The sequence below is a fragment of the Delphinapterus leucas genome, chromosome 11 (genome assembly GCF_059928025.1).
Source record: "Delphinapterus leucas isolate spDelLeu-1000000601 "Yukka" chromosome 11, BTC_Dleu_Yukka2, whole genome shotgun sequence".
NCBI lineage: Eukaryota > Metazoa > Chordata > Mammalia > Artiodactyla > Monodontidae > Delphinapterus > Delphinapterus leucas.
Window position 1 is genome coordinate 50,457,514 of NC_143139.1, and position 24,832 is coordinate 50,482,345.

The window sequence follows — 24,832 nt, forward strand, 5'->3', positions numbered from 1 at the left end:
ACACTCTTGTTTCTGAGAAGGAAGTTGAAAAAAAAGAAAAGCGATTGACAAGGAATCACATTCACCGTTGCTGGGTCCACAGTATGGGCCATGGTCTGTGAGCCTGTTACCAAGGACTTGGGTGGGTGTGGCACCTGCCAAGTCACTGGACAGGTCCCTGGTGGGCAGGACTGGCCCTGGAGCTGAGCACACCTAGATCTAAGTCACAGGTCTGCAGTAGGGTCCACAGCCGGGACCAAGTTCTGCAGGCCTGCCTCCGGGGGCACAGATGGGCGTGTCTCCCTCCTGGTCCCTGGGTGGGCAGGACTGCTTTTGGACTACTACCGAGAAGGACTGGATCCAACTTACAGGGCTGCTTCAAAAACCAAAATTGGTCAGAGTTTGGCAGGCCTGACTCTGGGCATACAAATGGGCTTGTCTCTTGTTGGGTCCCTCGGATGGGTACGACTGCTCATAGGCCATTGCTAAGAGGTATTAGAGCCAAGTTACAGGGCCGCTTCATTATCCACAGTTGGACCGAGGTTGGTGGGCCTGCCCCCAGGGCACAGATAGACGTGTCTTCAGCCTGGTTTCTGGTCAAGCAGAACTGCCCCCTGGACTGCAGCGGGGCTCATCTGGAGCCAGGTTACAGGACCACTTCAAGATCTGCAGTTGGACCGAGGTCGGCAGGTCTGCCTCTGGGAGCAAGGACAGGTGTGCCTCCCAGCATGTCCCTGGGCAATAGCACTGCTCCCAGACCAGGGCTGAGAGGGACTGGAACTGCATCGTGGGCTACTACAGGGTCCAAATCTAGGACTAAGGTCAGCGGGCCTGTTACTTGGGACATTGGTGGGCGTGACTCCTCTTGGGTCCCTTGGCAAATAGTGCTGGTGGCAGGCCCAAGGCCAAACAGGACTGTAGCTGTGTCTACAAGCGGACAGGCTATTTCTGGGTCTGTAGCCAGGGCCAAAGTTGGCAAGCCTGCCACCTGGGCATGGGCCAGCTTTCTCAAATTGGTCCTTGGCAGTTGTGGGCTCCATCAAGGTTTTACAGGCTCCTATCTGGATCCCAAAGCCCCCACAAATGCACTTTTGTCCATGGATGGCTGCCAAATTGTTGTTGTGGGAGTGTATGAATAGGGGACCTCTAATTCTACCATCTTACTGATGTCACCTACAGGATAGTGAGTCTCTTCATTCAGCCTATAGATATATAATCATGACTTTCTTAAAGTACTTATAACGTTATTTTAAAAATCATCTTTAATGTGCTTTTTTCCAGTGTCTATCCTTTGCAATTTGCATATCCTCAGGAATAATGACTAAATCTGTTTAATTTTTGCCTCCTTTTAAAATTTGCTACATCACATGACCTCTTTAAGCCTCTAAACTAACACTGATTGTTATTGTTTCTTCCCTAAACAGTATTTTGTTGTTTTAAAAAAAAAAACAAAAAACAAAAAAAACAATCGAACATATCTCTACTTCCTGTAATGGTGGACTGAGCCACTCAGCTGCTTCTCGCACATTTCATTATCCAGGACAAGGTACATGGCCAAGCCTGAAACCCATGACATACGGAGCCACATGTTCCCAAAAGGAAGAGCATCAAATATTTTGAACAGAAATAAAATCCAGTGATTCTGAACTATTAGTGCCCCTAATGGCTTGGAAAAATAAACAAACATTCTCTCATGATGATAACCTCACCCTAGACCTCAAATAACTCTACAGAAACTGTCCAGCAAAGATAACTAGGTACATAAGGAGAAAAGACAACATGAGTGATAGCCAGAATACATAACAGACAATAGAAATATACCCACAGGAACTAAATATTGGGATTACCAGAAAAAAACTGTGAAAGAGCTATTTACTGTGTTCAAGAAGATAAAAGTCAAGCTTAGATTTCAGCAGGGCACTGTTATAACCTATAAACAGTGAAATAACAGATTTGAAAATGAACCACACAGAAATTCTAGAGCTGAGAAATATAGTAACCCAAATTAATAAATCAGGCATGGTTTTAACATCAGATTAGACACAGCTGAAGAGTGAACTATCAAAATAGAAGACAAATCTGAAGGAAGTAATCAAAATGCAGCATGGAAAAACAAAAGGATAGAAAATATAAAGAGAAAGGTAAGATACAGAGAACGCAGTGATTTTTAGCATACTAACTAAACTCCCAGAAAATATTGATAGAAAAGAAAGTAGAGACAATATTTGTAAAGATAATGGCTGAAATCTTATCAGAGCTTAAGAAAAGTATCACATAATTCAAGAAGTCCAAAAATATTCCAGGCAGAATATATTTTTTAAATCCTTACCTAGATACATTATAGTGAAACTGTAGAAAACTTTAAAACCAGCTGGAGAAAAAAAGCAGGGTTCATTCAAAGTGTGATAGACTGATAGTAAACTTCTCATTCAACAGGAACATGGAAGCCACAAGAAAGTACAAAAAAAAAAAAAAGTACAGTGATGTTTTAAATGTACTGAAGGAAAATAACTGCCAACCAGGAAAAAATGTCTTTCATAAATGAAGGTGAAATAAAAGACATTTTTAAATCAACAAAAGCAAAATTCGCCACTAGAGGATTCATGCTAAAAAGAATTTCTGTGTAGAAAATAAATGTAGTTACCAAAGGGGAAGGGGAGAAATAAATTAGGAGTATGGGATTAACAGATACACACTACTGTATATAAAATAGATAAACAACAAGGATTTACTGTATAGCATAGGAAAATATTCAATATCTTGAAATAACCTATAATGGAAAAGAATCTGAAAAAGTATACATGTGTTTGTGTGTATGTGTGTGTGTGTGTGTATATATATATAAAACTGAATCACTTTATTGTACACCTGAAACTAACATAATATTGTAAATCAACTATATTTTTAAAAGAAAGAATTTCTAAAGGGTGTTCTTAAAAATATAAGGTATAGAGATCAAAGAATTTAATAAATATATGGATAAAGCTAAATGAATACTGACTATATCATAATAATGTCTTGTATTTAAATGGATACAAATATTTACATATATAATACATCCTATTATAAAACATTACAAAAATAGCATATAAGTCAGGAAGAGTAAATGGTTTTAAGGTGTTCTAAACTCTGTACATTGTCTGGGAAAAAGATAAAGCTATTGATTTACATTAGACTTTGATAAGCAAAGGTGGAGTACAACCTAATTGTGGAAGATAAATGTGGAAGATAAATTTAAAAGCTCCTAGAGGATAACATAGAACAGTATCTTTATGACCATGAGATAGGAAAATATTCCTTAAACAGGACACAAAAGGCACTGATTATAAAGGCAAGGATTAGTAAATTGATTACATTAAAATTAGAGACTGTTCATCTAGACACTATAGAAAGAGTAAAAAACCAGAGCTCAGAGTGGGGAAAGATATTTGCAACACATATAACTAACAAAAGACTCATATACGTATTACAAATCTGTAAAGAAAAAGGCTCATCACCCAACAGAAGACTGAGCAAGAGGTTTAACAGAGTGTTTCAAAGAGAGAAAATCTAAACTGCCTTGAACATATGATAATGTGCTCAATCTCAACCATCAGAGAAATACATATTAAAACCACAATGAGATACCACTACACACCCAACACAGTGGTTTAAATTTTTAGGTGATTTTTTTTTTTTTTTTTTTTCTTTTTTGGCCATGCCACACGGCTTGCAGGATCTTAGTTCCCCAACCAGGGATCAAACCCAGGCCCTCGGCAATGAGATCATGTAGTCCTAACCACTGGACCGCAAGGGAATTCCCAATGGTTTAAAATTTTAAAACTGACAGTACCAATTGTTGTGGATGTGGAGTAATAAGAATGCTCCTGTGTTGGTGGGAATACAAATTAGAGCAATAATTTTAGAAAACAGTCTGGAATACCCAATAAGCAGCCATTCTACTCAAGTATGTGTGGCCCAACAAAAATGTGTTCCTAGCAGTATTATTCATAGTGGCCCAAAACCAGAAATAAGTCATCTATCAACAGTAAAAGGGATGAATTATGATGTATTCTTACAATGAATATTCAGCAGTGAAATACTGTACTGACAAGAAATGAATAAATCTTACTACATAAAGTTGAGCAAAAGAAACAAAACAAAAATAATATATGCTGTAAGAATCCATTTATTTATATAAAGTATTTTAAAAGGGTAAAACTAATATATGAGGTTAGAAATCAGGATAGTAGCTACCTCTGGGGAGCAGGAAAGTGTGTGTGGTGACTGGGAGAAGCACAGGTTACTCATAATGTGCTATATTTCTTGATCTGAGTGGTAGTCACATGAGTGTGTTCAGTTGGTGATAATTCATAAAGCTGTACACTTATGGTTTGCACATTTTTCTGTATGTAATTTCACTTCAGTTTAAAAGGTCCTTTAAAACAGAAAGTGTGGGCTTCCCTGGTGGTGCAGTGGTTGAGAGTCCGCCTGCCGATGCAGGGGACACGGGTTCGTGCCCTGGTCCAGGAGGATCCCACATGCCGCGGAGCGGCTGGGCCTGTGAGCCATGGCCGCTGAGCCTGCGCATCCGGAGCCTGTGCTCCGCAATGGGAGAGGCCACGGCAGTGAGAGGCCCACGTACCGCAAAAAAAAAAAAAACAAAACAGAAAATGTAATTGAGAGAGTACTCAGTGATACATGTGATTTACAGGAACTCAATTATAAAGTGATATCCTCCTCAGGATAATTTTGAAGAAAGCCTCTCCTTATATTGGTGACATGAGGTATTGTTTACCTGTCTCTCTCCCCTAATAGACTCTGAACTTTGGTGGGGGCAGGGCCTGTGCCCCCATCTGTACCTGACAGAGCAGTTTCTCACTGTTTGTGGGATTCACGAAATAGGGTACTAACCTGAGAAATGTGCTCCTATTCCCAGGTTAAGAAAACGACTGAGGCCACCTTGCAGACGATACAAGATATGGTCACCATCGAGGACTACGATGTTTCTGAATGCTTCCAGCACAGTCGTTCCACAGAGTCTGTGAAGTCTACTGTCTCTGAAACCTACCTGAGTAAGCCCAGTATCGCCAAGAGAAGAGCCAACCAGCAGGAGACCGAGCAGTTCTACTTCATGGTACGCCTGCTGCTTCCCCAGCCACCCTTGGGGCTCAGATCTGGGGGCCCCAAGTACTGTTTCTGGAGTTGCATCAGAATCACCTGGGGTTCTTTACTAAGATCAGAGTTTCCAATTCAGTAGGTCTGGGATAGTGTTTCGGAGATAGTACTGATATGCAGACAAATTTAAAGAGGACTGCTCTGAAACAGAACTTTTAGATTATTTAATGAACATACATGTCACCAGGAGAGCTTGTTACAATGCAGGTTCTGATTCCAGTAGGTCTGGGGAGGGAGGCACCTGAGAGCCCATAACACTTTGCTTAGCAAGGTTCTATGATCTAAAAGACAAAAAGACAAAAGTGGCTGGATTTTAGATATCCTATGGGAAGTTCCTGGACACTGAATAATTTTTTTAAAAGTTAAAAACATCTTTGCTTTTGCAGAAACTCAGAGAATATTTGGAGGGTAGTAATCTCATCACAAAACTTCAAGCCAAGCATGATTTGTTGCAGAGGACCCTTGGAGAAGGTCAGTTATCTGACATAGTTGGGGAGATGACCTGGATTATATGTTGTGTCATGTATGTATTCCGTGAAGAGTGTGAACTGTGAATTTGTGCTGGAAGGAGCAGAGAACGCTGTGTGTTGAGATGTGGCTTTATCCGTGTAAGAATCAAGTTCTCCCTGGAACTGTTTTCTCTATGAGCTTGATGCTAAGCAGAACAGGGAAATCTAGCCAACACAGAGCTCCAGAGGAAGGGTCTTCAGAGCACAGTGCTCCTAGGAAGAGAGAAGAAGTCAGAAGGAGCCGCACCTGTTCCCACCTGCTGACCCCGCGCCCCCCAGTCACTTCCTCCTTTCCTTCTTGGAATTCCCCACCCTTCCAGCCCCACCCCTTTTGTTTAAATGGACTAGTATTTGTTGTCCCATCTAATGCCTGTTTGGACTCTAGAAACCAGTTAAACCAGTTTGGGTGATTTTCTTTTCTTTCAGTAGGCATTGGTTTTACTTGAGAAGCAAACGAATTCTATTAAGCATATTGCTGTATCTAATGGTGCCAAAAACAACAGTAGCTACCACTAACACAAGGCTCTCTCTGTGCCAGGCATTGTTCTGAGCTATATATATATAACTGGGCACTATTAATTTCCCCATTTTTACAGATGGGAAAACTGAGGAGAAAAAAAAGGATTAAAGTAAAGGGTACAGTGTAGATGTTATTGCTTCCCTTTTCATCTTCATGAAATTTAAAAGGGAAAAAAAAAACACAAATGAAGTTCCTGTCATAAGTACCTCATAATCTGTAATACATTTAATTATCTTTTATTCACACTAGATCTTGCTGGAAGTTATAAAAAATGAAAGAGAATACAGATGGGAGAGGGAAATCAGGGGACTGAGTTGTGTAAATAACTTGGGCCAAAAGGAGTTTGCTCCCTTGACCTAAACTCTTGCCTCCTACCATTTTAGAACCTTCCTTAGCCATAAAGCAGGGTTTCCATCACCTTATCTCCTGGTTTCCTCTAAGCGACCATTATCCTCTGGGAATGTCCACATGGAGAAAGATCATCATAACCTGAAACTCCATGTATTGCAGTTAGGATGACAGACTCTAAGATAAAAGGCCAATTTCACTTAGAAAAAAAACAAATAACATTTAAAGTGCTAAGAACTGTCTTTAAAAATAAAATAACCAAATACAATATGTGAACCTTCATTAGACTGTGAATCAAAAAGCAAAGTTGGGCTTCCCTGGTGGTGCAGTGGTTGAGAGTCCGCCTGCCGACGCAGGGGACACGGGTTCGTGCCCCGGTCCAGGAAGATCCCACGTGCCGCGGAGCGGCTGGGCCCGTGAGCCATGGCCTCTGAGCCTGAGCGTCCGCAGCAAAAGTTATAAAAGGCGTTTTAGGGACAACTGGGGAAATTTAAATATAGACTGCATATTATATGCTATTATTTAATGAATTTTTAACTTTCCTAGATATGATAATGGTATTATGGTTATGAAGGAGAACGTTCTTATTCTTAAGGAATGCTTGCTGAGTGTCATAATGTCTGCAGCTTACTTTCAAATGGTTCAGGAGAAAAGATAAATATACGAGAGGGAGAGAGAAGGAAATAAAGCCATTATGGCAAAATGTTAACAGTTGGGAAATCTAAGTGAAGGGCGTAGGAATGTTCCCTGTACTAATCTTTCAATTCTTCTGTAACAGAAGTTTGAACCTTTAAAAAAAAAGCCCTTTTTTTCTCTCTGAATAGTTGACTTACCTCAGCAATTATGTCCTCTTTTTTCTTTGTTCTCCTCATGATATCATGTAAAGTCTTTTTTTCTTTTTCCCACTTTTCACAAATGCCTGATATTGCAGTGATGCCCCAAGGTCTGTTGCCAGTCCCAAAGCATAAATAATCTTCAGTGCAGATGAAAACTTAATAGGCACAAAGTCCTTCCCTACAGGACTGGAGACACCATTTAAGAAATTGTGAGCTGGAGGGAATTTAGTAGTGGGTGAATTCATTCTTGGCACTGCATGTAGACACGTGTTAATACTCTTGGGATCACATTCTGAAACTTTTGTGGTACTCGTTCTATGTAGATTCCCTTATGTGTCCTGGAGAGAAAGCCCCACCGGTTGGTATTATTTTACATGCCATTTTGGCTAGGGCTCTATTTCAGCCAGTTCACTGAATCCGTACGCCAGATTCCGTCTTCAGCTGCTGAACTGTGTAAAGCTGTATCGTACCTCGTGAGCTCCATGCCAGGATGTCTTCATCTTGTAATTACTTTCAATGGTTTCCGGTGTCCTAACGACACAAGCTTGTTCACGTGTACCAGGCGTTCGCTGGACTGGGTTTATTCCGCGCAGGAAGCTGGATGGTTCTCACCCAGTGCCGGCAGACCCACTGGCTGCAGACCTCTCTGCTCCCCCGCCCTGCCCCCCGTGCAGGCTTGGCAGTACACAGTTGTGCTGCATGGGCTTGTTGCTCGCGGCTTTGCCCAAAGACAAGCAGAGCATGGGGGCCGTGCCCCACCTTTTAGCTCCGCCATTGTGAGCCCTTTGGCTTTCCATGCAAGCCCTGTTCACATTAATAGGCTTACACCAAAGGAGACCAGGCAAGTTCATGGCGCCTGTACCACAGTGAGATTATCCAATGGTGAGCCCTTAAGACGGGATCCGACTCTGGGTTTGGCCAACTAAGGTTAGTAGCACAGTATTAAACAATGTGTTTGGGGACAGTCCTGACTTTTTATGTAGAAATCACATCTCCGAGTTATACTAGGCTCATGGCTACAAAAACTGCCTTCATAGTAAAAGAAATAGAGCCTAACTCAGGGATTTAGCAGTTGATCGTACACAGCTGAAACTGTAGCTGCGGACATGTGTTTGGCCTGTCTTGCTCACTTTTGGCAGGCTACCAGTGGCCCAGTAAGTCCTTTGATGTACAGCACTGCAAAGCGACTAGATTGGGCTCTTAAAGTGGCACTGTCAAAATTCAGAATTCCACATCTTTGAAAACAACCGAAATAGAAGGAAACGCATCATGAGTTGTTAAGACCAAAATCGTCCTCATCATCTTCATCATCCTTCAGCAGCACCATTATATCATTTTGTGATGTCTTTGTTTTTAAATTGGAGATGTTCAGTCGAACACGGTAAATGAGCTATATGTCTATAAAACTGAGGCACTGAAATTTTTTTTCTTTTCTATTTTAGTAACGAGCCTTAGTGTTCACATTGGCTTCTTTGAGTGCAGCATTTGGAGTTAAGGGGATGTAAATATCAGTGTAATTTCTGCTGAACGTAGAAAATCTAATACTGGAAGTTGAGTTCCATGTTATATTGTTTCTAGACCCAGGCATAAGGTTTCTGACAAAGGAATTGAATAGATGATCCTCACTTAATCCTTTGTCTGTCTTTGAGTAAGAGTACAAATATACTTTCAAAAGAGAAGCTGATTGTGAATAATTATGTTTTTTAGAAAAGCACTGCAGGTAGTTGGTATTTTTAAGGAAGAAAAAGGGCTGGAAAGTAACACCAGGAGTCCGTATCAATCATTCGTTAGGGACAAAATCTAGGGTGCCTCCATTCAGTCTGAGCTGTGCACATTTTAAATATTGTATCTAGTTTGGGGACTCAGATTGCAACCAAATTAATATTTCGGTTTTTCCTTTTACTCTGTGGACATAAAACACATTGGGGCATGAAAACTAATTCTCTTCCTCATTCTCAAGTAAAATTTTAAAAGTAGTCAAAGTAGGTGCTTGTACCAAGAACAAGATAATTCTGGGTCATGGGTCATTCTTTTCTTCCAAATGGCTTGCATTGGAGTGGGAGGAGGAGTTCTCTGTTGTTCTTAATAATTAAGTAGCCTTCCAAAGAAAGTGATTGAAATTTAATCCTCAGACCACTGGAAGCGTTCACATTTCTCTGGGAAACAGGTTCTTCTAAGCTTGCGTGTTATTGATCTATTAATGATGATACTGATTGAAAATAAAACCTCATTCACCAGTTAAGACACACTCAGTACTATTAGCAGAAAAAAACGATGGATGCGGTGGTGGCAGTTATGCTATGAATGATAGTTCTTGCAAAGCTTGCTCTTGACTCATTGATCAAAACGTATCTTTTATAGGTTTTTAATTTTTTATCAAATACTAACCATGGATGGATGGAGCAAAATGATTTTAAGCCATTTTATATAATCATTTTCTAACTCTAGTGAATATTCAGTTGGGATATTTTAACAAAATAGCAAAACTTAAACATTATAAAGCATTTCATTTCTAAGGAATTATCATTAACATCTTTATCATTGAATCACTTGAAAGTTATTAACCTCTGTGATTCTCTTTAATTTGATAGATATTAGATTTGTTTAATAATTTAATTTATTAAATCTTCAGTATTTTGTATTTGGCTTTAGCCATATGAGGTGGACAGATATGTAAGCCATAGTCTCTACCTGTCTTCTAGCATCTTTCAGAGTATTTGCTGGGGAAAACGAAAGACTTAACATTTTACAATATATTGGATTGGCCAAAAAGTTCATTCGGTTAGTGAATACATTGTGCGATAAAATTCTTGGCAAAATGAAAAATGTCTTTTATTTTCACTTAAAACAGAACGAACTTTTTGGCCCACCCAGTATTACTGGGGAGCTCAGATCTAGAATTAAAACAAACCTGAGCCTTAGTGCCAGACCCACCACATACTGACCATGTGACCTTGGGCAAGTCACTTGCCTTCTCTATGCTCAGTCTCTTCTGTAGAATAAAAATAGTAATAGTACCTACTTCATAAAGTTGTGAAAATTGTGAGTTACTATAGAGAAAGTGCTTAGAACAGTGTCTAGTAAATGTTAGACACTGCTGTTTTTATTGTTGTTATTGATACATATATAGTTTATGTCATACTTTTATGTTGTAATAAAGTATGCAGCATGGCAGAATATAATACAGCAGAAGCCAGCTATTTTCTCTGCCTTCCATCCTTTGTTCATTCTACTGACCCACTGGGTGATCTCAGCTAGCTCCCATGGCCCCAGCACAACCTAAAGGGTGGTAACTCTTTAAATATCTCCAGCCCTGTCTTCTCCTTGTGCTTTAACCCTGTATAGCCAGCTTCCTGCTGAAGGCTATCCTGTAAGACATCACACTTAGCTCACCGTCTGCTCTCTCCGCTTTCTGATAGACGTCTCCCACTTAGAAATAGCTATAAATTCTTCTGGAGTTCTGTGTCCACCGTCTCTTTTTTCTTGTTCCCCAAAATAGCAGAAGGCCAGCAGAAGGAAGGGACTTCCAGTTAAATGATAGGTAGAATCATTAATTAAAATCAGATTTTTCTCCTTTCCCCCGACCCCAACCCCAAGTCATGGCCAAGGACAGATTCTACCAAGACTTAACAGTAGCCTGGATCTGTTTGAGAAAGATATTCTCTGATATGAACTGGTGCCCCTTGTTTAGTAAATAGGTATTAGCCAAATACCTTATGTCACTTGTTATTCAAAAGCAAATGATAGAGTAAAAGACTCGTTGCAGCCTGGCAGTGTTCATTCACCATTCCCAACCAGGCAGCTCTCTCTACGGATTGTTATATTGGCCTTGCCCTACAAGCCTGAATCACCGCTGTGATACTATGGGCTGGTCTCACCTGTTTGTGCTGCAACATGACCCTTCTCTGCCAGCTGTATTTTCAGGCTGTTTCAGGACCGTATCATCATTTTGCAAATAAACCAGTTGAATGGATTAACTCTCCCACACCCCTTCCCACTGCTTCACCCTAAATATAAGAGAGAACAGACAGCAACCCATAGACATATTCAAACTTGAAATTACCTCAGTTTGTAGGAGCACCACAAAAATACAGAGCTGTTATTTAAAAAAATCAAGAAGCCCAAATGTATAAGAACTCATGTTTTAAGTGACAGAGAATTCTGGGAAAGGCTGTTAGCTTACAAGTTGGTGGAATGTAGCATAGTTTAATGTCCTTGTACTTTAATATCTGCAAATGTCATTTCCGACTATAAAATGCAACTTCTCTCCCTGATTTCATATTATAGAATAAACACCAATTTAATCTAAAGGAAAAGGAAATTGAGTTCTCCTAACCCTACGTGACCCCCTGCTTCTCTCTCACAAGTATCAGTCAAGGCGGGGAATAACTAACATTCAAATCTTGGATGTGTTTTATTTGTATTTCATCTTTGAACTTACAGTTAAGATCAAGCAGGAGCTTCCCTGGTGGTCCAGTGGTTAAGACTCTGAGCTTCCACTGCAGGGGGCTCAGGTTCAATCCCTGGTCGTGGAACTAAGATCCCACATACCACATGGCACGGCCAAAAAACTAAAAACAAAAAGATTACGCAGCTATTTCTTGATTTAATAAAAAATAAAACTCCCCGGGCTTCCCTGGTGGCGCAGTGGTTGAGAGTCCGCCTGCCGATGCAGAGGACACGGGTTCGTGCCCCGGTCCGGGAAGATCCCACATGCCGTGGAGCGGCTGGGCCCGTGAGCCATGGCTGCTGAGCCTGCGTGTCTGGAGCCTGTGCTCCGCAACGGGAGAGACCACAACAGTGAGAGGCCCGCGTACTGCAAAAAATAAATAAATAAATTAATTAATTAATTAAAACTCCCTGCCTCATATTGCCAAGTGAAATATGTTTCTCTAATCTATAGAATTTATTAAATTTTATGTATATATTTTATGAAATATTTACTTTGAATATTTTGTCTATCTTTATGTACTGTCTTCATGCTCCTCACCATAAAATGTGTAAGTTATTATAAACTCAGCATCATAAATCAAGGGACAGATGATACAAAAGATTGCCCAATGCATTGCACGGATGCCACTCAGTTGACTTATTTTAATTTTTTTTTCTGCAGGTCATAGAGCTGAATATATGACTACAAGGTAGGAAAATATTTTATCATAACTCATTGCATCTCACTCTCTTATCTCTTTTAACAAGCAACCATTTAAATGCTGCAAGAATGAAGATATTTTGTTAATGAACATGGAAGATAGTTTGGGCTTGACAAAACAGTAACATGAAGTGTTTGGGGTTCTCACAAAACCAGATTTGCTCTGGAAGATCTGAGGGTTTCCCAGTGGAATTGTAAAGCTCTTTAATGAGCAGCCTCAGTTAAAAAAAAAAAAAGACACAAATTGAATGGGTTTGATTTATCTAATCCAAAACACTTTAAGTTTCTAGAAAGAGTCTGATAGGATTTTTGATTTGATAATTTAATTAATAAGCAATATTATGCAAATATCTACTGTGTTAGTTACTTCTTGCTCCTGTATGGTGTATAAAAACTAGAGCTATGTTGAATACTCTTAGGATTTTAGCTCTGCCCGTTTGGTTTACTTTAAAAATTTAACTTTTAATGCCTAGTATCATATTGCACTTTCTTTCTTTTTTTCCTCCTTTTTCTCCCCTTTTTTAAAATTCTTAGAAGGACTTTGATGCTACTGCTGAGAAGGAAAAGCCTTTTTGGACGCAGGTTCTGATTTGGGTTGGGGAAAGTTTGTGGCAAGTTTTATTTTTCTCTGTCAACATTTGTACAACAGCCAGAAATTATTCTAATTGACATAGCAAGACTTCACACTTTTAAAGTTGAGTTCTCTTTGAGGTAGGAGACATTTAGAACACTGGTGTGTCTGTTGCAGTAGTTGGCAAGTTGATTTTAAGGTTCTGCAATGTTCCTGCTAGGCAGTTTATTCAAAAGGAAACCCCTCTTACTTCTCGGTGAACCAACTAGAAAGATACAGCTACTGACTTGTCTAAACTTTATGAAAATACTGAGGTTTTTCTTCCCTGTGTCAGTGACAAAGAGGCATATTACTCCTGCATAGTAATATGTGTTTTTTTTCACATATAGTGTCCCTTTGCATTATCAACTATTTTACCTGTTTCTAAATTATAATTAACATAAGGCACTTTTTTAAAAGATTTTTTTAAAGGAAGGAGTGCAAATATATATTTGCAATGAGAGCTGTACTTGCCCAACAGACTTGATATTCACATCATCCTGACTGGTATTTCCTCTCATCCACATGGGCATTCTGCCTAGAAAGCCAGATTATCTGGAAGTTGTGTGGCAGGCACACAACCAGAAGGAGTCATACAGTTCGAATGTTGAATGAACGTAGAATCTGTTCACCTGATGTGTACGTGGTAGAGCCAGGTCCATCAGTGCACCAGTCTGCCTGCCAAGCCAACTCTGCCGTGGAAAGTACCTTGATAAGCACTCAGGCAGTTTATTTTAACCTCAAATCCCTCTCACAGCTTTAGTATCTTCCTATTTGTCTCATACTTTTGATGTGTCAAGAGAGGCAATTATCAGACTTTTGGGAGAAGACTCAAAAGACATCTCTCCGTTAGCCCCAGCAAGGAGTTTCTCTGCATCTCTCAGTGATGCAGGAATAATTATCCAGGGCCACTGGGGGCTTTGGCTCTAGCTACAACATTTGCTTGTCCCCACTAATCAGTAACCAAACAAAACGAGCCTGTGTTCCTATTCCCTTGGCTTCATCCACTGCTCCAGATAGCATTAAATGTGAAGTTCTTTGGACCTTGTTGTAATAACCACATTTTCTAGTTCCTATATTTGATGCTTTGATATCTTGAGGCCTTACTGACCTTGGAGGGACTCCCCCTCTGAGAGTCAGTCAATTCCTAGAGATAGTAAAGGGCTTGCTTACAAGTGTGCCTTTTGCGTACAAAGCAGCCAGTCCAGAGCCCAGACTCTCAGCCACCTCCTTTACCAAGTCTTCACCTCAGGGCCCCTGTTCCTCTTCCCCAGTCACCCAAAGGCCAGGTACCAGACAAATAGGGACAGCTCCCGTGCCCCCAGGGCCCACCAAAATTATTCAAGGACTAGCCAATCCTAAACCTGCTTACCCTGCCTTGCCTGTTCCTCCCCGTGGGAACCGCAACAAAGGCTCACATTTTCCCTCATTCTTCCTTCCTCCTGAGCGACCTTGGTGCTTCTGCGTGTGACCCCCTCCCCCATGTAGTAGCATGCCCCCAACTCTTGGGAATTGTGAGTAACAAACCGTCTTCCCAATAACAGTTGTCTTCTGATCTGTTGCCTCACCGTACCTGAGTAAAAATAAAGTCTATATTTTAAAATACTTCTAAAATAATGAAAAGAGTGGATGAAATCAAGCACATATGGTTAAATTCCTTGGTGGGCAGTTGTTTTGTTTGTTTATACCTACCAGATCCTTTCCTCGGTGAATGGCATAGAATTCAGTGTATAAATCTTGTTCAGTGTATAAACAAGATTTCAGAAACTTCAGCAGTAGCAGATTGACTTGCTAGGTGAAATTTTCCATGTTTGCTTCTAGACACTTGCAAGGGCTCCTTTTAACCTCTCGAGCACCATGGAGCTTCAGGTGTTGCTTGCTGTATACCCCATTAGTCATAGGAGCCCAGCTGTTGGGAGAGCCTTAGAATTTGGGTATGGAAGGCGGTATCAGCAAGTTTGTTCCCCTACCTCTCTTGACTGCTATGATAATACCTTAGGAAGCTAGCCAGGCTTCTACATAAACTCTTGGGCTTTTGTTTCTAAACTGGTCTTTCAGAACTTTAATGAACTGAAAAGGCAATTCTTCCTAGAGAGTTTGCAGCTTAGTAAAGGGCTTTACCTGATTTCCAAGTGTGGTGTACATCCTCAAACCAGCCTTCCCTTTTAAGAAGGAGTTTAGATTGGAATGTCCAGAGAGAAGTTTTGGGATTCTTCTTGCATGTATTCCTTGCAGCACAGTTGTTGAAGTTGAGTCACGTAATCCTGGCCCTCTTTGCCGTAAAGGGAGAGGGCAGAAGAGGTTCCCTCTCTCCAGTTACAGAGCAGGATGATGCAGGGTTTCTAAATATGGTACTTGGTACCCTGGATGTCCATATGCCAGAGAGACTGACTTATCCATCAAAGCAAGCAGACTGGAGATGGAGAGAGTCCAGAAAATAATAAATGGGTGCATCTTAATGCTCTACAAATAGGTGATGAGCTAGTCTGTTTTAAAGAAATAACAATTCATGTGAGCCTGGACCCACTGCCCCCCAGAAATAGCAGTGAAATAAAACTCTGTTTTTCACTTGTGACCCATTAGTAGCTACTTTTGCATAAAATAAAATCCCATTAATTACCTGAGGGATGTCAAACAGATGTCATGTTATTTGCATTGAAGAATTATGTCATAACTAAAAATATTATATTTAATTTCTCTATTGGGATCTATCAGAGTCCTAATTTTTATGACCCGTTGTCTTCTGTGTGACTTGTAAGCCGAATAACACAAACCTCGGTTTGTAACTCTTGGCCAAATAGCTCGTAGTTAATTCCATTTGTTGATGATGACCGCTTTAAAACAAACTAGCAAACAAATGTCAACTACAACATACAAGAAAAGAATAGTCTGATTGAATAGCTGGTATGGGTTTTGATATATAAGTAAAAGTAAATAAATGGGAAAGGGGAGGACTGTTTTCCTCTGTGGGTAGGGGTGGGGAAGGAACACAAGAATTCCTGTGTTTTGTAATTTTGATGTGACCTATGGGTGTTTCATTTATTGTTTGATTTCTGCCATGCTCAGTAATTATATTCCCTCTCTTAGGCCTCCAAATGTTCCCCCTAAGCCCCAGAAACACAGGAAGTCCAGACCCCGCTCACAGTATAATGCTAAGTTGTTTAATGGGGATTTGGAAACATTCATCAAGGTACTGGCACCAGCCATCTGGGTGGCTGATCTCCACGCTTCTTACTATAATGGTCTCAGCCTCTCATAAAAGGAGGCAGGTCATTATGTCCAAGTCTGTCCTGGGGCTCTTTGCTTTCCCAGAAAATCAATATAATATTTCCTGAAGTCAGAGAGAGGAAAGAATATTTGGTTTGAGTGCCTTCAGAAGAGGGAATAAATGTGGGTATTATTATACTGGCAAAAGAGAAAGCCCTCTTCCTTAAAAAAAAAAAAAAAGCCATAATTTGTACGAAAAGGAAAAGAGCTACCTGATAAAATGTTTTGTTTCTACTCACGCAAATGAGGTGGCACAAAATATATCTAAAGTCCATCGTTAAGCTAGCTCTGAAGCACAACGAGTTTCGATTTCCCATGACTTGAGGAATTCATTATATTGGATAAATTGTAGGACCCTGTGGTCTGTATCTGGATCTCTGCTATGTTTACTCTGTCTTTTTCACCCTGTATTTCTGATAACGCTTCTAGCCGAGGACGAAGGAATTCACACGCGAGACATCAGGTATAGTGCTCGAGGGAAGCGAGGGCACAGCCTCTTTCGCTCTTGATATCATTTTCAAATCACAGTCATGCTTGGCTTTAATTAGATTTTTTAAGGTCTTTAAAAGAAAAGTGTTTGCAATTGGAAATTAGACAGGTTTATAAACAACTTTACTTAGAAAAGAATCATAGAACTCAAACACTGATTTAAGAGGAGTTGGATAAACTCTTAAGTTTTACATTATGTATTTGGCAAACATACTAAATTTGGGTCAGGGGCTTTTATTAAGGAGAGTCAATGTTAAATACCAAATGTACATTTAATACTGGATTTTGGACCCTCATGTAAATTATACAAAAAAGAGAAGAACTTACTCTTTCATAGCTAACATTTTATGACATGGGACGCAGTGTTTCTGAAGACTAAATTTATACAGGAAACCACATCATTGATAACCTCCCTTAACAATATGTTACAGCTGTCTTGCTTTCTTTAAAGACAGATCTTTTATTGGATATGTACACTAATCGTTAAAAAATGTATGTGTGTGTGCGCATGCATGCGGACAGAGAGACACATGCATACATACAGAGATTAAAAGCATCTGGCAACCTTAAAACTGAGCCCTAACCCTGGAATTGAGTGAAAAGTCACCGGACAACCTACAGAGCAATCACGAATCCAATGCCATTAGCCTTAAACCCAGAAGAGCCTTATTGGCTCTAATTTAATATGAAATTATTGTCAAATTTGATTATCTGGTTTCCCAGCCCAGGGCTCACAAGCGGGGGCAAACTAGATGGAGAGAAGGGAATGATAAAATGAAAGCACTGGGCTGTGCAACTGCCTGGCAGAGAAGGAGAATATAGAAAAGCTCAAAGAAGCAGATGTGTGATTCCATTATATTTGATAGCACAGTACAAGAATGACTGCTTAAGGTCATAGGAAAGCACATATTATATTTTTAAAAGATTTTTTCATTAAGAACAGTTAAAGGAAGCCAAATTTAGGCACGAAAGTGGGAGTAAACCACTTATCGTGGAAAATTCACTTATGTGAGCTCCTCTTTGTCCCAGATGCCATATTAAAGAATCTTTGGTCCTAACAGTGAAACAGTGGATACAGGGATCCCTACACTTCTGAAAAGTGCTCAGCCAATTGAGGTCCCCACAGTATCACTGCGAGAAAAACACCACTTTTCCTGTTTCCCATGGGGAAACTGAGACACAAAGGGATTCGTTTGAATGGTTGATGGAGCACGGCCCATTGCTTCACTTCTTGTAAAATATTTTCTACCAAAGCATCTGGCGTCCATGAAATTAAATTAAAACATGCACATTCATTACTTTTTGACTCCAAAATTCATGATATCTGAATGAAATAGTGATGATAGCTGAAAGATTAGCAGTTGCCTAAGCAAATGTGAAGACGAAAATATTTTTAAAATAATACACAAACCTAACACATTTTTATTTAGAACTTTCTGAATGCAAACATTTTCCTTTTAATAACCTTTTAATCTTGGTTTTTCTTTTTGTTTTAATCCTAAGTTCAGCTGTTGCAAACTAATATTCTCCTTTTATCATTTACATTTAAATATTTGTTGCTCTTTTAGATTACAGTTTTATAGGAATTGTTCACATAAAAAAAGGTTGTATCCTAAAGAAAAATCCCCTCTCGTATTTAGTAAGTTTTGATGTAATTATATGGCTATTCTTGAGCCAACTGGTCCACAATTAATAAAGTTTACATTCCTGAAACAAATTGACTAATTAGAGAAACTTAATGCAGGCTCCAGAAGTAATTGAACCATTAACTGGTTTATACACTGATGAGATTGTCTTAAAACCGAAAATGAAACCATTCCTCAAGAAGTATATTACCCATTCTAGGAATGGTAAAAAGTTAGATTGCTGGACTGCATTATTCCCACTCTTTGCCCTGTTGATTAATTGGAAAGGTTAGTGGATTCTGAATTGTTCTAATAGATTGAGACAACCAAATTCTTCTTGTGTTGCAGAATAAAATTCCTCATGAATTAGTGCCTGATTTCAGCTAATCATTTTGAACCTCCATGTTAACCTTAAAGCTCTAATTCCTGAAAGAGCAGAGCCTGAAAAGAACATGAAAAATAACTCCATAGTCGGTAACCTTTTTTAACTACATGGAGTGCATGGCATTGATACATATTTAACTGTGACCTAAGCAGCTCCTTCATTTCATTTGTCATCCTGTACATGTCTTAATACATTTCCAGAATTCGCATTTGCTCAGTAGAGTGCACTGACTATATTATGAGATGTGGAGAAAGAAGGCTAAGAGATGGTCCTTCTAAGAAAACGAGATCTAATGGGGTGTGCGTTGGTGCCATTTTTTTCTCCATCCCTAAAACATGAAAAAATAACAGTGAAAAATCTCTAAGGATCAGTAAGTTCTGATGCCAACTAAATAAATACATGACACGTTGTGAGCAGCTCTAAAGCAATTCTCATGTTACGCATCTGGAAACACGTAAGCCCTTTTATAACTGTCACCATCTAGATGGTGGACTCTCAGGGATGCCACAGAGAAGAGCCTGAGATGGCTGAATGGTTGTGTTTGGTGACTAGTACAGTCAGTCCGTCCTAAGATGCTGTGCTTAAAATACACAGAGTTCTTTTCAGGTCCATTAGATTAATTACTCGTATAAATAACCTTTTAAAAACTGAGTGATTTATATATTCATTTCTATATGTAAGCCTACATACAGTAGAAAAGATGAATTAGCTTGACATCTTTAGACACAGCAGAGTAAGTTGAAACACGATTGCCTTCAATGTATTTAATTTGGTTTGCCCCAGAACTGAAACATACCTTCAGTTAAATATAATTTGATATTTGGCCCTTGTGGAATATTTTAGAGGGAGTGTGTTTGGAGATGATCATCTAAAAGAGTAAAAGTCAGTCTTTAACTAGGGTTAAACTATGAGCTTTATTGTTATGTGTGATTTGTGCCTCTTCTTTGCGGTTAACTGGTTTCCATCTCTTTACCCAGGACTCAGGACAGATCATCCCCCTCATTGTGGAAAGCTGTATTCGGTTCATCAATCTCTATGGTAGGCCCTAAACTGCAATATTCTTATTTTAAACAATAATTACTAGGAGTATTTCAGTAAATATGTCTTTCCTTTTAATACTTAATTGTTGGGAAAAGGGGGACCTGGAGGACATGATGGGTTCTTTCATGCTCTTTCCCTTCTGTTCTCTTTAGGTCTTCAGCATCAGGGGATTTTCAGAGTGTCTGGTTCCCAGGTGGAAGTCAATGATATTAAAAATTCATTTGAGAGAGGTACTTGCATGTCTGCACCTATAAGCAAACCTTGTTAAAAAGTCATCATTTTCTGTAGAGTGAAGTGGCATACTTATTCTATATATCTTCAAAACCTTTCTCTGCATTTATTTCGTTGTGGATGTTGAGTTAAGAATCTATTTAGAATAGCTAAGAAATGAAGCCAAAATCATAAGACCTTGTTATCAAGTCTAGAAAAGCATATGAGTTTTGTATCCTGGTTTAGGAATGGCATTGATAATCCTCAGCACGTTGTCAAAGGTGGCTCATGAAAGGTTCTAGAAGAGTGGCAAGAACAGCCCTGGGCCTGCATAGCAGCTGTTTGAGGTGACTCATCCCAGCTTCATGTCTGTTTCCTTTGTCAGGAACTCTCCTTCCTCTTATTACCATCCACAGACTCCTTCCCTGTGACCTTAGTTGGTGCCTTACTCTTATTCCCAATTGGCTAAATAAGTCCTCCTAAACATTATGATTAGCAAAACCGTACACTTTAGCATCAAGCGGACCTAGAATCAAATCACACTCTTGCATTTACTAATCATGTGATTTGGGTCAAGTGACTCATCTCTTATTCTGGCTTCGGTTTCCTCATCTGCAGAATCCCAGGACTGGTGTGAGAATTGGGTATAATCCATGAAAGTGCCTAACTCTTTTTTTTTTTTGCGGTACGCGGGCCTCTCACCGTTGTGGCCTCTCCCGTTGCGGAGCACAGGCTCCGGACGCGCAGACCCAGCAGCCATGGCTCACGGGCCCAGCCGCTCCGCGGCATGTGGGATCCTCCCGGACTGGGGCACGAACCCATGTCCCCTGCATCGGCAGGCGGACTCTCAACCACTACGCCACCTGGGAAGCCCATGCCTAACTCTTTAGGAGTGGGTCTTAGCTAATAATGCTCTCCAGTTTTAATGATTTGTATTGTGTCTGCTTCTGGATACATCTGCACCTTCCTGCCTCTGCTTGGAAGTCAAGCCAAGGATGCAGAGGGAGGGGCATCAAGGCTTGGAGACAAGGCAACCCCTCTTGGTCCCATTTGCCCTAACCCAGACTTGACACAGAGCCAGTTTGAAACCTTGGGTAAAGAGGTGAACTTGGAGCCAGATTGTTTTTCCTCTTCCAAAGCCTCTTACAGTGCATAGAGCTGAGCGGCCTCCCCTCTCAAGGGCTAAGTGTCCAAGTCTCTTACATGGACCATATTCAAGATAAATTGAAATGTAGTAAAGCCTCAGGTTCCTGTGCCAGCCACTGCAAGCAAAAATGCTTTATTATTTTTCCTTGAACATTCCCCTAGTATGTTGTTTGTTTGTGATCCCTTTGGGTAAGGCTTTCTCACAGTGGGCCAAAAAAAAATATTTTGGTGAATTCGTGTTCAATGATTTCCTACCCTTGAAGCAGAGAAAAAGGAACCACAGGTCCCTGAAAATAAGCTGCCCCAACAGGCAAAAAAAAAAAAGTTAAAATTCAATGTACAATTTTTGTGAACTTTAGAAGAGCAGACCTGTGAATAAAAAAATGGAGTTTGATTTAAGGCTGTACATTATGTTGAACTTCTTAAGGATTTTATTTCAGTTTGATTCTCAGGGAGGTGGACAAGCCAGGTCAGTTACCTGATCATTTTAAAGTGCTTAGCATAAAGAATAATATAATTTCATGTTTGTGATATATTTTTAAATTTTCCACTTTTTATGCAAATTCCTTGGTACTGTTAAGGTACATTTTCAAATTCCTCTCTCTGATTTCAAAATCTCCCACTGCTGAAAGCAGCTTTCAAGTCTGCTATGAACACCACCATGCCACTTTGAGAAGTATTTATTTAATTGTCGGTATTCACAATTAGGTGAGTCCTGTAGTATTTCTGATAAATTTTGCTGATCCATATAGCATAGCCAGACAGACCTATATTGTTTCTTTTCCCCAGTAGAATAAGAAACACAGAATATAGTATTTGAATTTATGTCAACCTAATATAACAGATTTTAGCTTTAAAAAAAAAAGTTGGGTCCAATTATAAATCCCACAATATTTTATTTTAAGATTTAGGTAATTTGTAAGGGATTATTTGGTAGCATATGATAAAAAAAAAAAAGCTTTATTTTAACCAACTATTTTTAGGTTAATCATGGGGTGGGATATCTAAACCAGTTATTTTAATTTTAGTAGCATATAATCTTCCATAAAACATAATTAAAAGATACATGTATATATAGAAATGTGTGTGTGAGTATAGAAACATTTTTGTTCAGAGATAAAAAGAGAAGCAATGTGCATGTAACTAATTTTTCTTTTTTGATTTTTTTTTTTAGGTGAAAACCCTTTGGCTGACGAGCAGAGTAACCATGATATTAACTCAGTTGCTGGCGTTCTAAAGCTCTACTTCCGTGGGCTGGAAAACCCCCTCTTTCCTAAGGAAAGATTTAATGATCTGATTTCTTGTGTCAGTAAGTGGGCTTTTTTTTTTTTTTAACAATTCTTTTCCCACTAAAATTACTTCACTAACCAATTTCCTGGAAAAGGCAGTGGCCCCTCTCCCTGTATCTTCCTCCCCCACCATTACCCATCACCACCAAATTTCTGAGACTATTTGTTTTCTTTCTGGATCCAGCGTGAGTCATCTTCCCAGCTGTGGCCTCGCCCTTCGCTGAGTGGGCTCTGCTCCTAAACATTCCTCGGGCTCCACAGAGCCCGAGAGCTTCCCCGTTAGTATGTGGGATAGAGCAGAGAGGCAGGTACCAACCAGCTGAAAGTGAGGAGAAGGCTGTAAGCATGGAAATATAACTCCTTTTTGCCTTTTGGTTCTTAGTTTTCTCCACTGATCTTAGGAGTAGGGTAACTTATCCATCTTCGAATGTTACTTCAAGAAACAAAGTAAAAGGTGGGGACTTCCCTGGTGGCGCAGTGGATAAGACTCTGCACTCCCAATGCGGGGGGGGCCTGGGTTCAATCCCTGGTTAGGGAACTAGATCCCACATGCATGCCGCAACTAAGAGTTCACATGCCACAACTAAGGAGCCCACGTGCTGCAGCTAAGACCTGGTGCAACCAAATAAGTAATTTTTTTTTAAAGAAATAAGGTAAAAGGAGATAAATGATCACTATTACAGTGCAGGAACAGCAGGTGGTAATTATCTGTCAGTGGGCATCCCCAGCTAATAGGCAGAGTTGCTCTGGGACCATGTATGATATATTATGAAACCCATAGTCAGCAGCAGAGTAAAGCATTGCTGTTTTCTGCAGGGGGTGGGGAGCTCTTGTCACTACAGGAAGGAAGGTGAAAATAATGATACTGAGAATTAGGTATTTAACCTCAGTCACGTCCCATACCTCTATAAATGTGGTGTCCTTTAAGTCCAAATTCCTGGGCAATGGTGGAGAGCTGACTTAAATCACATAGTGAGGGCTTCCATGAGAATCAAGCTTTACTCTAATGAGCAAACCTCCTCTGCCAAACCACCCTCCTGAATCAGCAGGTCCAGCGGACCTCAGAAGATCTCTCCACTCACCCTTCCTTCCCCATTCCCGTCACCAGGGCCTTGGTTTCTCACTGGGAGACCCTACGTGTAGGTTTTGCCCTCTTTCCTTACCTCTCAACCCCAGCTAGATTCAAAAGGGCAAATCGAGTGTTACATTACCACCACCGCACCACCCCGTTTAAAACCTATTTCAATATTTCCCACCTGAAAACAAACCCCTTGGTATGGCCAACTCACAGAATGAAATTCTTCCTCTCCTTGATCTCTCTCCTCCTATGCACTCATCTCCTGCCGACTACCCTAATGCCTTTCTTTTATTTATTTATTTTTGGCTGCGTCGGGTCTTCGCTGCTGCGCGCAGCCTTTCTCTAGTTGTGGCGAGCGGGGGCTACTCTTCTTTGTGATGCGCGGGCTTCTCATTGCGGTGGCTTCTCGTTGCGGAGCACGGGCTCTAGGAGCGCAGGCTTCGGTAGTTGTGGCTCGCGGGCTCTAGAACGCAGGCTCAGTAGTTGTGGTGCATGGGCTTACGTGCTCCGCGGCATGTGGGATCTTCCCGGACCAGGGCTCTAACCCGTGTCCCCTGTGTTGGCAGGCAGATTCTTAACCACTGCGCCACCAGAGAAGCCCCCTTATTGCCTTTCGATTTCAATAGTAGCAACCTGCAGGCACGCCAGGCCATTTCCCACCTCCGTGCCTTTGCCTGTGCTGTTTCATCTGCTGTCCCTGACAGCCATTTGACATCCACTAGGAAGGATTTGCTGAACTGGCACTCCTCCCAGACTGCCATCCTCCCTAGTACCCGAGGCAGCATTAGTCACTTTCTCCTCTACTAATAGTCCATTGTATACATATGTCTATAATTTTTCTTAAAGCCCCGCATTACAATTACTTTTAACCTCTCTGTCTCCCTCTACTACAGAGAGTTTAGGGAAGAGGCCAAGAACGTAGGTTCCAGACTCAAACAGCCTAGGTCCAAATCCTAGGTACAAATTGCTCAGCAAGTTTCTTAACCTCTCTGCTCAGTTTCATCAGTTTCATCATCTATAAAATAGGGAGAACATTAGTCCATATATAATAGGGTTGTGAGAATTAAATGAGTTAATACATGTAAAGTGCCAAGAAGAGTGCCCAGCATGGAGTACGTTCAATGAAATGTCTACATTTAGCTCCATGGGCGTGTGAGGTCTTGATAGTTTATTCCGTTTTGTAGCTACAAC

At 40.4% G+C, this 24,832-nt stretch overlaps 1 protein-coding gene across 1 annotated transcript in view; it reads left to right on the forward strand.

Annotated features, from left to right (window-relative positions):
• The window catches only part of SRGAP1 (SLIT-ROBO Rho GTPase activating protein 1), a 274,483-nt gene that overhangs the window by 205,534 nt on the left and 44,117 nt on the right, over positions 1 to 24,832 (forward strand). The window contains exons 9-15 of the mRNA XM_022571634.2: positions 4,898 to 5,095; positions 5,523 to 5,607; positions 12,463 to 12,490; positions 16,199 to 16,301; positions 19,855 to 19,915; positions 20,071 to 20,148; positions 22,449 to 22,583. Of these exons, the coding sequence (XP_022427342.1) occupies positions 4,898 to 5,095; positions 5,523 to 5,607; positions 12,463 to 12,490; positions 16,199 to 16,301; positions 19,855 to 19,915; positions 20,071 to 20,148; positions 22,449 to 22,583 (688 nt within the window). The remainder of the gene's footprint in view (positions 1 to 4,897; positions 5,096 to 5,522; positions 5,608 to 12,462; positions 12,491 to 16,198; positions 16,302 to 19,854; positions 19,916 to 20,070; positions 20,149 to 22,448; positions 22,584 to 24,832) is intronic.